Raw genomic sequence first — 13,402 nt, forward strand, 5'->3', positions numbered from 1 at the left:
GGCCTCCCATTGCTGCTGACTTCATCGCCAGACTCTGCCATGTGCCACTTTCAGGTCTCCTTACACTGTTGGTGGGTTCCATTTTGTGATAGGGTGCTGTATGGCCTTCCATTGCTGCTGCCTCCACCGCCACCCTGCGCCATGTGCCTCTGTCGTCTGCTCACGCTGCTGCTGGGGGGACTTTTTAACATAGGCCTCTGTATGGCCTTCAATTTTAGCTGCTTACGCTCCGCCACTCTGCCATGGGCCCCTGTACCGCCTCCTCATGCTGCTGCCAGGCCCGTAATCTGCCATGGGCCCCCGTACCGACTCCTCATGCTGCTGCCAGGCCCGTAATCTGTCATGGGCCCCTGTACCGCCTCCTCATGCTGCTGCCAGGTCCAGAGTGTGTCATGGGTCCCTGTACGGCCTCCCATTGCTGCTGTCTCCATCGCCACACTCTGCCATGTGCCACTTTCAGGTCTCCTCACACTGCTGGTGGGTTCCATTTTGTCATAGGGTGCTGTATGGCCTCCCATTGCTGCTGCCTCCACCGCCACCCTGCGCCATGTGCCTCTGTCGTCTGCTCACGCTGCTGACGGCTTCCGCTTTTTAACCGAGGCCTGTGTTTGGCTTCCGACTACTGCTGCATCCACCGCCACCCTGCGCCATGTGTCTCTGTCATCTGCTCACGCTGCTGACGGCTTCCGCTTTTTAACCTAGGCCTGTGTATGGCTTCCGAATACTGCTGCCTCCACCGCCACCCTGCGCCATGTGCCACTTTCAGGTCTCCTTACACTGTTGGTGGGTTCCATTTTGTGATAGGGTGCTGTATGGCCTTCCATTGCTGCTGCCTCCACCGCCACCCTGCGCCATGTGCCTCTGTCGTCTGCTCACGCTGCTGACGGCTTCCGCTTTTTAACCGAGGCCTGTGTTTGGCTTCCGAATACTGCTGCATCCACCGCCCGCCCACTGCTGCTGCCAGGCCCGTAATCTGTCATGGGCCCCTGTACCGCCTCCTCATGCTGCTGCCAGGTCCAGAGTGTGTCATGGGTCCCTGTACGGCCTCCCATTGCTGCTGTCTCCATCGCCACACTCTGCCATGTGCCACTTTCAGGTCTCCTCACACTGCTGGTGGATTCCATTTTCTCATAGGGTGCTGTATGGCCTCCCATTGCTGCTGCCTCCACCGCCACACTGTGGCTCCACACTCTGGTTTTGGCCCCGTGACTGCCCAAATGAGTGAAGTGTGCGGTGATTCTAAGATCGACGGCACTCATCTGCATGTCATACTGACTGACAGTATTATTTCTCTTCCCCAGCAGACTCCAAGGGCATTTAAATTAAAGGTACAGTGTTCTGCACTAATATAAAGGCTCTCTGAAGCCTAGAAACACCCTTTTTATAAGTTAAATTCGCAGCGAATATATTCGCCTCGAATCGAATTTATTCCGCGAATTCGGCGAATCAGCCGAATCGAATTTTTTAATAATTCGCTCATCTCTAGTAGTAATGAACATTCACTGAGACTAATATTACAAAAGTGAATTCCAGTGGAGAACATTATTATGAGGAGTAGCATACACTGTAGTATATTGTAAGCTCATTATATACGAGGGGCAACTGAAAAGTTCTCGGCCTACCCATGAAGCATTTGTCTTAGCCCAATTTTATTTTTGCTACTCGTAGTACACATCTTTGCAAGGTTCCATACCAAATTTCTCACAAATAGCTTTTTCTTTGTTTCAGTTATTGAAGACTGAAGCGCAGAAGGTCACCATTGTCTGAAAGATGGAGAAAGTGAGCAAACGTTCTGTTATCCAATACCTCCCGAAAAAGGGAATGAGTGGACAGGACATCCAGAAGTACATGATGGAAACGGGAGGATTCCCCTTCCTATTCCACCGTTAAGTGGGTGGAATTTAAGAGGGGGAACCCCTCTGTCCAAGATGCCCCTCACAGTGGAAGGCCAGCAACTGCCTGTACGGAGGAAAACCTCACAGCAATCCAGGATCTCGTAACGGCAGACAGGCGTGTAACAGAACGTTTCATCGCAGAGAAAGTGGGCATATTCCAGGAATGTGTTGGACATATTTTAACAGTAGTGCTGGACATGCGCAAGGTGTCAAGTCGGTGGGTCCTGAGAATGTTGACTGTTGAAAACAAACGCAACAGACAGCAGGTATTGGATAACAGAACGTTTGCTCACTTTCTCCAACACGTTCCTGGGATATGCCCACTTTCCCTGCAATGAAACGTGCTGTCACACGCCTGTCTGCCGTTACGAGATCCTGGATTGCTGTGATGTTTTCCTCCGTACAGGCAGTTGCTGGCCTTCCACTGCGAGGGGCATCTTGGACAGAGGGGTTCCCCCTCTTGAATTCTGCCACCCTCTTTTTAACGGTGGAATAGGAAGGGGAATCCACCCCTAATGTTTCCATCATGTCCTTGTGGATGTCCTGTCCACTCATTCCCTTTTTCAGCAGGTATTGGATAACAGTAACTTTGCTCACTTTCTTCATCTGTCAGACAATGGTGACCTTCTGCGCTTCAGTCTTCAATAACTGAACAAAGAAAAAGCTATTTGTGAGAAATTTGGTATGGAATGTTGCAAAGATGTGTACTATGAGTAGCAAAAATAAAACTGGGCTAAGACAAATGCTTCATGGGTAGGCCGAGAACTTTTCAGTCACCCCTCGTAGTTATTCCATAAAACTAAATCGAGTGATACAGGAAAGTAAAAACAAAGAGGAGGGGGAACACTGGGCCACAAGTGGGGGGGAAAAAAAACCATGGTCTTAACAGGTAAGATACCCATTGCCCCAGGAAGGGGTTATGTAGAGTGGAAAAAGTAAGGGAGTGGGAACAAAGTAGGAGAGAAGAAGAGAAAGAGGGGATGATTATGATAGGACCAGAGGGGGAGGGTAAGGGAAGGAAAATGGGACAATCATGGTCACCCCTCTCCCTGGCAGGGCCTTGGGAAATGTAAGGGATCACAAAGGGGTCTGTAATTGGGGAATCCAATTGATTACGGATAGAGGGAGGGAGAGATGGTTTCTTGAGGACGCAAAGTAGAAGCGGATATCTGAGGAGGGGACTTGTTCAGCATCCTGGCTGGGTGTTGGGTCCAAATTGTATAAAGCATGGAACAGAGATCGGAATTCAGAAGCCATGGCATCCAAGGTGGACAGTTTGTGACCCATAGATGAAATGATGCATGGGACGAAAGTCCGAGCACAAGGACCTCCTTAGTATGTCTTAATGTAGCAGCAGTTCTGTACCAGTCTCGCTCTCCTGACTCATTGCAAGCTTTAAATGCTTTTCTATATTATACACAGGACTTCCTACTCTCTAGCTCCCTGGTCTCCTCCTCCCACGCCCGATTGCAGGATTTCTCCAGGACTTCCCCCATCCTCTGGAATTCCCTACCCCAATCCATCAGACTGTCACCTACCCTCATCACCTTCAGGCGCACCCTGAAGACCCACCTCTTCAGGGAAGCCTACCCCACCCTCACCTAACAGCTCCTCCCACCACTCCATCCCCCACAGCCATTTCCTCCTGTACCACTTTCCCCTCCCTCCTAGATTGTAAGCTCCAAGGAGTAGGGCCCTCGAACCCCTTGTGTATTGTATTGTATTGTTTCTGTCTTGTCTCATGTTCTGTCCCCCTTGCTATTGTACAGTGCTGAGCAAACCCTTTGGCGCTATATAAATACTGTATAATAATAATAATAATATAGGTAAAGTTGATCCAGGTAATGTCCGATTGCCTCTCGGGGGATTATGAAGTAATTTTTTCCCCTATAATATGAATGAATTTGAGTGAATTTTACGGTATCCCTTAAATAATTAAAAACAATAAGGCTATAAATAGCATAAGGATACACTTTCCCCAAAAAAGTGTAAAAAACTGTGAATATGAATATGCTAATACTAATAAACCCAAAAGTATTTATCACGCAAATATATTAAAAAAAAAAAAAAAAGTCCAAAAATAGATAAGAAATAAAATTAAATAAATATAATATAAAAAGAAATATAATATTATAAAAAGTCACTCTGTGCCAACTTCAATCATCAATCTTCATATTCAGCCTTTCAATGGCTCACAAAGAAACCTCAACATAAAAGAAAAATCACATAGTGCATTATCTTAAGTAAAATATAAATAAAACAAATGTGAATGTTTGCGTTTATCACATTTGTTTTTTTTATATTTTACTTAAGATAATGCACTATGTCATTTTTCTTTTTAAGTAAAATATAAAAAAAACAAATGTGATAAATGCAAACAACTCAACTCCATTGATTCACTGGCACTGTTTTGACACTTTCACTTTTCTCACTATTTGTGATCACACATGGTTGTTTGCGTTTATCACATTTGTTTTATTTATATTTTACTTAAGATAATGCACTATGTGATTTTTCTTGTATGTTGAGGTTTCTTTGTGAGCCATTGAAAGGCTGAATATAAAGATTGATGATTGAAGTTGGCACAGAGTGACTTTTTATAATATTATATTTCTTTTTATAATATATTTATTTAATTTTATTTCTTATCTATTGTTCGACTTTTTTTTTTTTTTTAATATATTTGTGTGATATATACTTTTGGGATTATTGGTATTAGCATATTCATATTCACAGTTTTTTACACTTTTTGGGGAAAGTTTTTGGACTTTTTTTTTTTTATATATTTGTGTGATATATACTTTTGGGATTATTGGTATTAGCATATTCATATTCACAATTTTTTTCCCAGCAGGAGCAAATTGGATCATGCTTTGCTGTTTTTTTTTTGCCTTCCTCTGGAGCAACTGTGGGTGTAGGATTATAACTTTTTTTTTTTCTTTAATGGTTGAAATGGCTGGACTTTTGTCTTTTTTCAGCCAGACTAACTATGTTGGTAGTGCTGACAGTGTGATGTGGAGGACGCAGCTTATTATTAATATAATATAGTATTTATATAACATCAATAATTTGCACAGATCTTTACAAAATAAAGGAATTCAAGACAAGAAGGTTCAGAGGGCCCTGCTCTGGAGAGAATACCTTCTAAAAGGAGGGGTAAGTACCGTATTTTCCGGTGTATAAGACGACTTTTTACCCCTTGAAAATCCTCTCAAAAGTCGGGGGTCGTCTTATACGCCGGTATACGGCATACTGACACTTTTTAGGGGGCGGCGCGGTGCCGCCGCCCCCCCCCCCCCTTCCAACAGAAGGGACACTAAGTACAGGGGTGGGCAGGGGCTGCTGTTTCTTACCTGGATCTGGTCCCACGACGATCCGGTCCAGGAAGCGCGGCTGCTCCTTCAGTTCTGCCACTGGATGTTAGCGCGGCTGCTCGGCTCCGCCTCCTCACCGGTGATTGGCCACCAGAACTGTAGCTCAGGAAAGGAACACAGGCGGCCAATCACTGGTGAGGGGGCGGAGCCGAGCGGCCCCGCGAAAATCAAGTGAAGGAGCTGCCGGTTAGTGTGCAGTGTAGAGGTGCTGCTGCAACCACATATGCTGACTGCAGCAGCACCATACTAGAACATCGGTCAGCAAGTGTAATTGGTGTCAGTGGGAGGAATAGTGCCCCATCATTGGTGTCACTGATACTAATGATGGGGCATTATTCCTCTCACTGACACCAACGATGGGGCACTATCCCCCCCCCCCCCCCCACTGACACCAATGATGGGGCACTATTCCTCCCTCCCCCCACTGACACCAATGATGGGGCACTATTCCACCCCCCACTGACACCAATGATGGGGCACTATTCCACCCCCCACTGACACCAATGATGGGGCACTATTCCTCCCACTGATACTAATGATGGGGCACTATTCCTGCCACTGATACCAATGATGGGGCACTATTCCTCCCACTGATACCAATGATGGGGCACTATTCCTCCCCCTGATACCAATGATGGGGCACTATTCCTCCCCCTGATACCAATGATGGGGCACTATTCCTCCCACTGATACCAATGATGGGGCACTATTCCTCCCACTGATACCAATGATGGGGCACTATTCCTTCCACTGGTGTGCATTGGAAGAGGGGTAGTCTTATACGGCGAATATAGCCCAAACACTACATTTTAGCAGGAAAAGTAGGGGGGTCGTCTTATACGCCGGAAAATACGGTAATACAAAAGGTAATACCCGAGAAGGATGGATTCATGGCAGATGTGAAATTTCAGGTTGAGGTGGAATAGGCTTCTCTGAAGAGATGAGTTTTCAGGGATCACCTACAGAAGGACAGAGTAGGACAGGGGTGGGCAACTGTGGCCCTCCAGCTATCGGTGAACTACAAGTCCCATCATGCCTCTGCCTTTGGGAGTCATGCTTGTAACTGTCAGTTTTGCAATGCCTCATGGGACTTGTAGTTCTACAACAGCTGGAGGGCCACAGATGCCCACCCCTGCAGTAGGAGATAGCTGGACAGATTAGGGTAGGGAGTTCAGAGGATAGGAGGTGCAGGAAGTCTTGGGAAGCAGGAAGAGGATGCCTCACGTGCAAGGATATCAACCTGAACTGGATGTCAACTATGTACTGATTTCAGCAGCTCTTGGTCTCTCTTGCTAATTAGTATCTTCTCTGTCTCCCACACAGGCCCCCTTTCTCCTGGGTTTTCCTGAAGATGGCGACTCTGACGATGACGCAGGTTTGGAAGCCGAGCTCCTGGCCATCACAGGAGGGAACAAAGCAGCAAACAAGCAGAAACCCAAAGGAAAGAGTGAGTGGTTGTTTCACACACAGTACTTACAACAAAGGGTAATGGATAGTGATGCGTTTGTTGGCAACATAAATATTGTTTTTAGCAAATAATGCACATAGATCAGTATAAATGACTGGAGATCATGTGTTTTTGTAAATATTGTTCAGTAAAGCCTAAATTTAGGTAGTTTTTTTTATTAAAAAAAAAGAAAATTCACACAACGAAGAATACTTACATTTAGAGTGTTACTAAACCCACAACAGTAAAATCAGTCTGCGGTAAAGCATGCGTGTTATACTCACTGTGGAACCTAAGGGGTTATTCCTCTGCATTATGTAAAAAGGCTGTTTTGATCCTGTCTTCTCTGATCCTCCCATTCTTCCAGTGTCCCCCTCTTATCTCCTGATAAGACATATCATGTGGAGTCACTCTGCACATGCTCAGTTTGGTGTGTATTGCTAGAGAGGTTTTTCTTTTTTTCACGGGAGAGTGCACGTGATCAGCACAGGGCCAATCAGCACTGTCCAGACAGAGGTCAGGGGTTCTGCATCCTCCTGGAGCAAAACGAAAACTTCTACAAGCTTTAACGTGCTCTGCTGGACACTGATAGAAGTAACAAGACTGCTCTAATTGCTGATGAGAAAAGGTATTTAGCAGTTTATATTTACTAAAAAAAATTGCACTTCCATGTTCTGTGTACTGTGGGAGACCAGATATAGTGACTGCAAAGTCTTGGGTTTAGTAACACTTTAATGAGAAGTGACTGGTGCCAGCTGCCCATTTGAAGTCCTGAGCCCTGCCCGTCCCTCACAGGACTTCACATTTCAGGCTGTACAGTTGGCCAGCACAAGGGAACTTCTGATTTAATATAAGTGATGTCTCTTGTGCTGATTTAAAAAAAACTTATGCTTTGTGTATGGTGGCTTCTTCTTCAATCACCATTTCTTTCTTTTTTCCCTATGACCCTGTAGCTCCCCTCCCCATGGAACACATCGAACGAATGGCAGCTCTCTGCATGCAGGATATTGATGAGGGTGATGATAATGAAGATGTGGATGATGATGATGAAGATTTAATGGTACGAGCGCAGAAGTACAATGATGGAATCTGTGGCCAAACTGGACCATCTCCTGCACATGATGGCAGTAGTGTTTTTAGGGACTGCAGTAACAGTCGTAGAGATCTGTTGGAGTTGATTTACTAAAGGCAAATAGACTATTCACTTTACAAGTGCAGTTGAACTATACAAGAAAATCATCCCCAGAGCTTAAAGTGGTTCTAAAGGCTTAGGGTCTTGGGCAGGGCAGGGCTGAGCCACGCTGTCGTTATCAATGGATGAAGGCAGCATGGCTCAGGAGTAAGCCCATATGAGTGCCCCCATAGGAAGTGGCTTCCTATGAGGGCACTTGCTGAAGAGGAGAAGCTAGGAGCGCTGGCGGGGGACCCCAGTAGAGGAGGATTGGGGCTACTCTGTACAGAACCTTTGCACAGAGCAGGTAAGTATAATACTTCCTTTATTTATTTTTTTCTTCTTTAAAGCTGAAGGTTTACAATCACTTTGATGAATGAGTTGATGCTGTGCAAACTTCCACCGTCTAATCATGTGCAAGCAAAAATGCAGGTTTTTTTTTCTTGCAGATAAATACCGTATTTTTCGCTCCATAAGACGCACCTGACCATAAGACGCACCTAGGTTTTAGAGGCGAAAAACAAGAAAAAAAAATATTCTGAACCAATGGACTGCAGACACAGTACAGGGGATGGCCAGAGACTGCCTACACAGTACAGGAGATGACCAGAGACTGCGGACACAGTACAGGAGATGACCAGAGACTGCGGACACAGTACAGGAGATGACCAGAGACTGCGGACACAGTACAGGAGATGACCAGAGACTGCGGACACAGTACAGGAGATGACCAGAGACTGCGGACACAGTACAGGAGATGACCAGAGACTGCGGACACAGTACAGGAGATGACCGACCAGAGACTGCAGACACAGTACAGGAGATGACCAGAGACTGCGGACACAGTACAGGAGATGACCAGAGACTGCGGACACAGTACAGGAGATGACCAGAGACTGCGGACACAGTACAGGAGATGACCAGAGACTGCGGACACAGTACAGGAGATGACCAGAGACTGCGGACACAGTACAGGAGATGACCAGAGACTGCCGACACAGTACAGGAGATGACCAGAGACTGCCGACACAGTACAGGAGATGACCAGAGACTGCCGACACAGTACAGGAAAAATACCAGGGACACAGTACAGATGACCAGAGACTGCAGACAGTGCAGGGGATGACCAGAGACTGCTGACCTTTGGGGAGGGAGGGGGAGCGGGTACCTGAATTTGACAGGTACCCGCTCCCACTTCCGCGGAGTTGTCTTTCCCTCTTCTTCCCGCGCTGGCTTCTGTGACAGCCGGGTGCCCACTGCGCATGCGCGAGAAGCGCTGTGCTTTGTGAATGGCCCGGCGCCTTCTGGGACCTGCCATGTGTCCCAGAAAACACTGGATCATTCACAAAGCGCAGCACATGCGCAGTGGGCACCCGGCTGTCACAGAAGCCAGCGCGGGAAGACTGTGCAGCGCTGGAGCGAGGAACAGGTAAGGCCCTGCAGGAGAGAACAGCTGAGCGGCCGGCCCGGTATTCTGACATGGTGGCAGCTGAAATACTGGACTGGCCGCTTTATATTCGCTCCATAAGACACACTGACATTTTCACCCCTTTTTTTGGGGGAAAAAAGTGCGTCTTATGGAGTGAAAAATACGGTAATTATTTATTACAAAGTGAAGCTTCACCACTTTCAGAGTGCACAGTGCAACTTCTTTTGCAAAGTGAACAGTGTAGTTGCCTTTAGTAAATCGACCCGTCCTGTGTCCATTTACCTGGAACTTGAAATGTGGAGATTGAGCATGCCGTGAGAACAATTGCAGGGCTATAAATGGAGACAAAATAACCTTCTTGGCAGCATTGTTGAGCAACATGCCCAGCAACAATTAAGTGATTGGTTGTCTATGCTTTTTATTTCTATATATATATATATATATATATATATATATATATATATATAAAAAAATTTTTAAATGGTATCTGGTTACCTAGACAGGAGATGGGGTACAGTTACCACAAAACTGAGAATTATGTATCACTATCTTATTATTTTACAGGCAGAGCTAGATGAAGTCCTGGGAGAGGAAAAAGAGGAACCCCAGATTGTATCGGCTCCTACGAAGGTATTACCACTTCTGTAAACATACTAAAGGCTCACGCACATGGGCTTACAAATAGTCGTGTACAGATCTGTAATAAATATAGATTTGATTGCAGCAGTATTATATGCTAAGTGATTATTCATGCTCCTCCGTTTTGCTCCATAGTGTTCAGCTGTGTTAACCAAAACTAGAAAGATCTACCTTCACTGTCCTACCTATGGACCATATTTTATGTTAAATTAATGTTTACATGCATATTACATGTATTTAGCATACATGGACCCTATTGACCGCCTTTGCTGTTTAGGGCTGATATGTAATTATCAATAGTGTCTAACCAGTGGCAGTGCTGCTGCTGATTACGCACTGTTGACGTTTATATCTCCCTCTGAATTCTTTATTCCTGCAGTGGCACAGGCACAGAATGACCTTGGCCTTTAGTTATTCAGAATCTGAAGACATTCTGCACATATGCTGTTGCTTACTAGTGGAAAAAAAACAAACAAGGGCGCACTCTCATCGTGCATTACCGTGGTAATCCACGTATTTATTAATAAAAAAGGATTATATACTCACAAACCAACGTGATAAAAAGCAGTAAGGTGGTCCACAAAAACAGTCACAATATGGCTGTGTCTAGTGATGCGGATATGCTAACGCGTTTCGGGAGCTGTACCCCCTTCCTTAGAGCTAGGGATGTGTCTGGGTGGCCAGCAGACACATCCCTAGCTCTGAGGAAGGGGGTACAGCTCCCGAAACGCGTTAGTATATCCGCATCACTAGACACAGCCATTTTGTGACTGTTTTTGTGGACCACCTTACTGCTTTTTATCACGTTGCTTTGTGAGTATATAATCCTTTTTTATTAATAAATACGTGGATTACCACGGTAATGCATGATGAGAGTGCGCCCTTGTTTGTTTTTTTTCCACTAGTTGCCAGATTACCCGATCTCAGAAGGGCAGCACCTCTTCGGTTGGCATTTTGACATGTCCTTGGTTTGCATGAAGATTTGAGTGCTGGTTCTGTTTTGTTCATCTTTGGAATATATGCTGCTGCTTGAATAACTGTAATGGCTACACATTGTTGGTGTCGGCCCTGAGCAGTGGTGGCAGCATATGGGGTCCATGTAAATATTGGCACATGTGTAAAGACAACTTGCTGCCAGCAAGAGCCTGCATAAAACAATACACCGATGGTGATAAGCCCAATGTCCACTTGCACTTTGTATAGAAATATACATTGTATAAAATGTGGGGTTCATTAAATGCTCTTTATTACCCTCTGTTTATGGATTTATTTTTTTTACAATTTCAGCAAGGCAGTTGGAAACTTTTTCAGGGCTTTATTGAAGCCCAACAGCAGGGTCCTGAATGCAGCAACCTGTCTTGGCTTAGAGCAGATATCAAATCCCCCCTTACCACCACTAACACCACCCTTCCTTCCCCATCTTGTTCCACACTGACTGAAAATAGCACTAGCGCTCTAATATACTTATCTTTAAGCAGGATCAGGCTTCTGGTCGAATGCAATCCTTCTAAAAGAAAAGTATATACAGTATTTCAGGGGTGTTGACAGTAGTTTTTGTAAGCGGGGAGCAAATGATTGGTAGATTTAGTTAAAGGTTTTGATTTCTTTTAAAGAGAACCAGTGATGGTTGTGCTCATGCTGGAATGTGAATTTTCAGTCTCAAATTATGACCCTGCAGACTCACATAGCAATGTATTATTTATTTAATGTTTCTTTTCTTTACCTGAACCTTAGCATTTCAGCTTTAGAGTTTATTTTCTACCAGTGCCTGACACTTACTAAGGCTTGCTGAAAATCCAAATTGCCCCACTTTTACAGCTGATTATCTGGCTTCAATGCTTTGGGAACCACTGACCCAGAACAAGTATTTTGTTCAGGAATGTCAGAGTAAGGTCAGAAGTCCTTTTCTGTATACTTGTTTTGAGTCACTGACTCAAAGTATTAAAGTAAAATGTCGGCTTGACAGCCAGGCAGCTATCACATGATGGCAGCCATTATGTTTCTATCTAGAAAGATCTGTTGTAAAGTCCACTTGTTATAAAACTGAAAAGTCAAACTGAGCAAATGTTTTGAAAAAAAATTGCTTAAACTAACTCCACCTTTAGTGAAAGACACAGGTCAGAATAATCCCTAGATTCTGGAAAGGTAGGTTTAAATTTACATACAAATCTCAACTTTTTTCGATATATTTGAACTTGGCTCCACCTCCTGAGTCATCCTTTCGGTCTTTTAGGCTGCTAATCACATTAAGGTACCAATTAGGAGGCATGGGTGAGCGGAACAAGGCTCTATATACGAAAGGTGCAGCGCTAGTAAACGATATATAATATATATGCAAAAGTCCCTGGTGGATCAAAAGATATAGGATATGGGGTAGTCCCGTAAATAAATATAGATGGTTGAGGTGACTTTGATATCCGGGTAGAGGTGGTAATGAAATGCGCACTCACCGGACTCGCATATTAAATGCGCCTGCCTTGTATATATTTATCCTGCTGCCAGGTGATGGGTGGTCCTCCCTCTATAGGATCCTAGGTAGGTGGTCCCTCTCCTCCAGAGATCCCCCTATATGGTCCTAGTGGGTGTTGTCACTCCAAATGGCCTGGGTAGTGTGTAGTGATCCGCTCTTGCAGTAGGTCTGTGAACGGTTGTGAAAGTTCTCTTGTATGAAGGAGTTTTATGGGACTTGAATGAAACGCTTGGTGAAATTATAGGCTCACAGTGATAAGGTCAATATGCCTCACGGCTCTCCTCCAGGGACCGGCACCGCCAGCTCTCCCATCAGACAGCAATGACATCCACGCCCCCGCCCTCCAGCACCTTCCACCTCTCAGCCCCTTGACGGTACCACCTCTACCCGGATATCAAAGTCACCTCAACCATCTATATTTATTTACGGGACTACCCCATATCCTATATCTTTTGATCCACCAGGGACTTTTGCATATATATTATATATCGTTTACTAACGCTGCACCTTTCGTATATATTGTCTATTCCATAGGTCATTGGTACCTATCTTGTGCATAGCAGTTTGTTGATTTTTACTAAGGCTCTACCTTCAGGGTCATGTCAAATTCGTGCTTCAGAAAGGAGAAGGAGCCACTTACCCAAATGGGTGCCTGAAATACAAAAAAATCTTCCTTGCTAGTGAGGGAGCAGCAGTTGAGTGGCTTCTGATTGATGTATGTGAAGCAGGTACTCCATGGGAAAAACCATTATATAGCCAAACGTTTGAGGACACTTGAGTATCACACCATATGAATTTGCTGGAAACCCCATTCCAAAACCATGGCCATTTATATGGAGTTGGCCCTTCTTTGTGTCTATAACAGCCTCCACTTTTCCGGGAAGGCTTTCCACAAGATATTGCAGTGTGGCTGTGGGAATTTGTGTACCCAGCCAAAAGGGCTTTTGTGAGAGCAGTTTCCTATGTTGGACAAGAAG

The 13,402-nt window shown here is 45.0% G+C and overlaps 1 protein-coding gene across 2 annotated transcripts in view; it reads left to right on the forward strand.

Moving 5' to 3' along the window:
- The window catches only part of CC2D1A (coiled-coil and C2 domain containing 1A), a 104,289-nt gene that overhangs the window by 11,926 nt on the left and 78,961 nt on the right, over positions 1-13,402 (forward strand). For both annotated transcript variants that reach the window (XM_089652638.1, XM_089652639.1), the window contains exons 2-4: positions 6,593-6,716; positions 7,670-7,776; positions 9,881-9,946. In XM_089652638.1, the coding sequence (XP_089508764.1) occupies positions 6,593-6,716; positions 7,670-7,776; positions 9,881-9,946 (297 nt within the window). The remainder of the gene's footprint in view (positions 1-6,592; positions 6,717-7,669; positions 7,777-9,880; positions 9,947-13,402) is intronic.

This window comes from Staurois parvus, unplaced genomic scaffold (assembly GCF_062004578.1).
Source record: "Staurois parvus isolate SC_StPar_1 unplaced genomic scaffold, SC_StPar_1.0 ptg000689l, whole genome shotgun sequence".
Lineage (NCBI taxonomy): Eukaryota > Metazoa > Chordata > Amphibia > Anura > Ranidae > Staurois > Staurois parvus.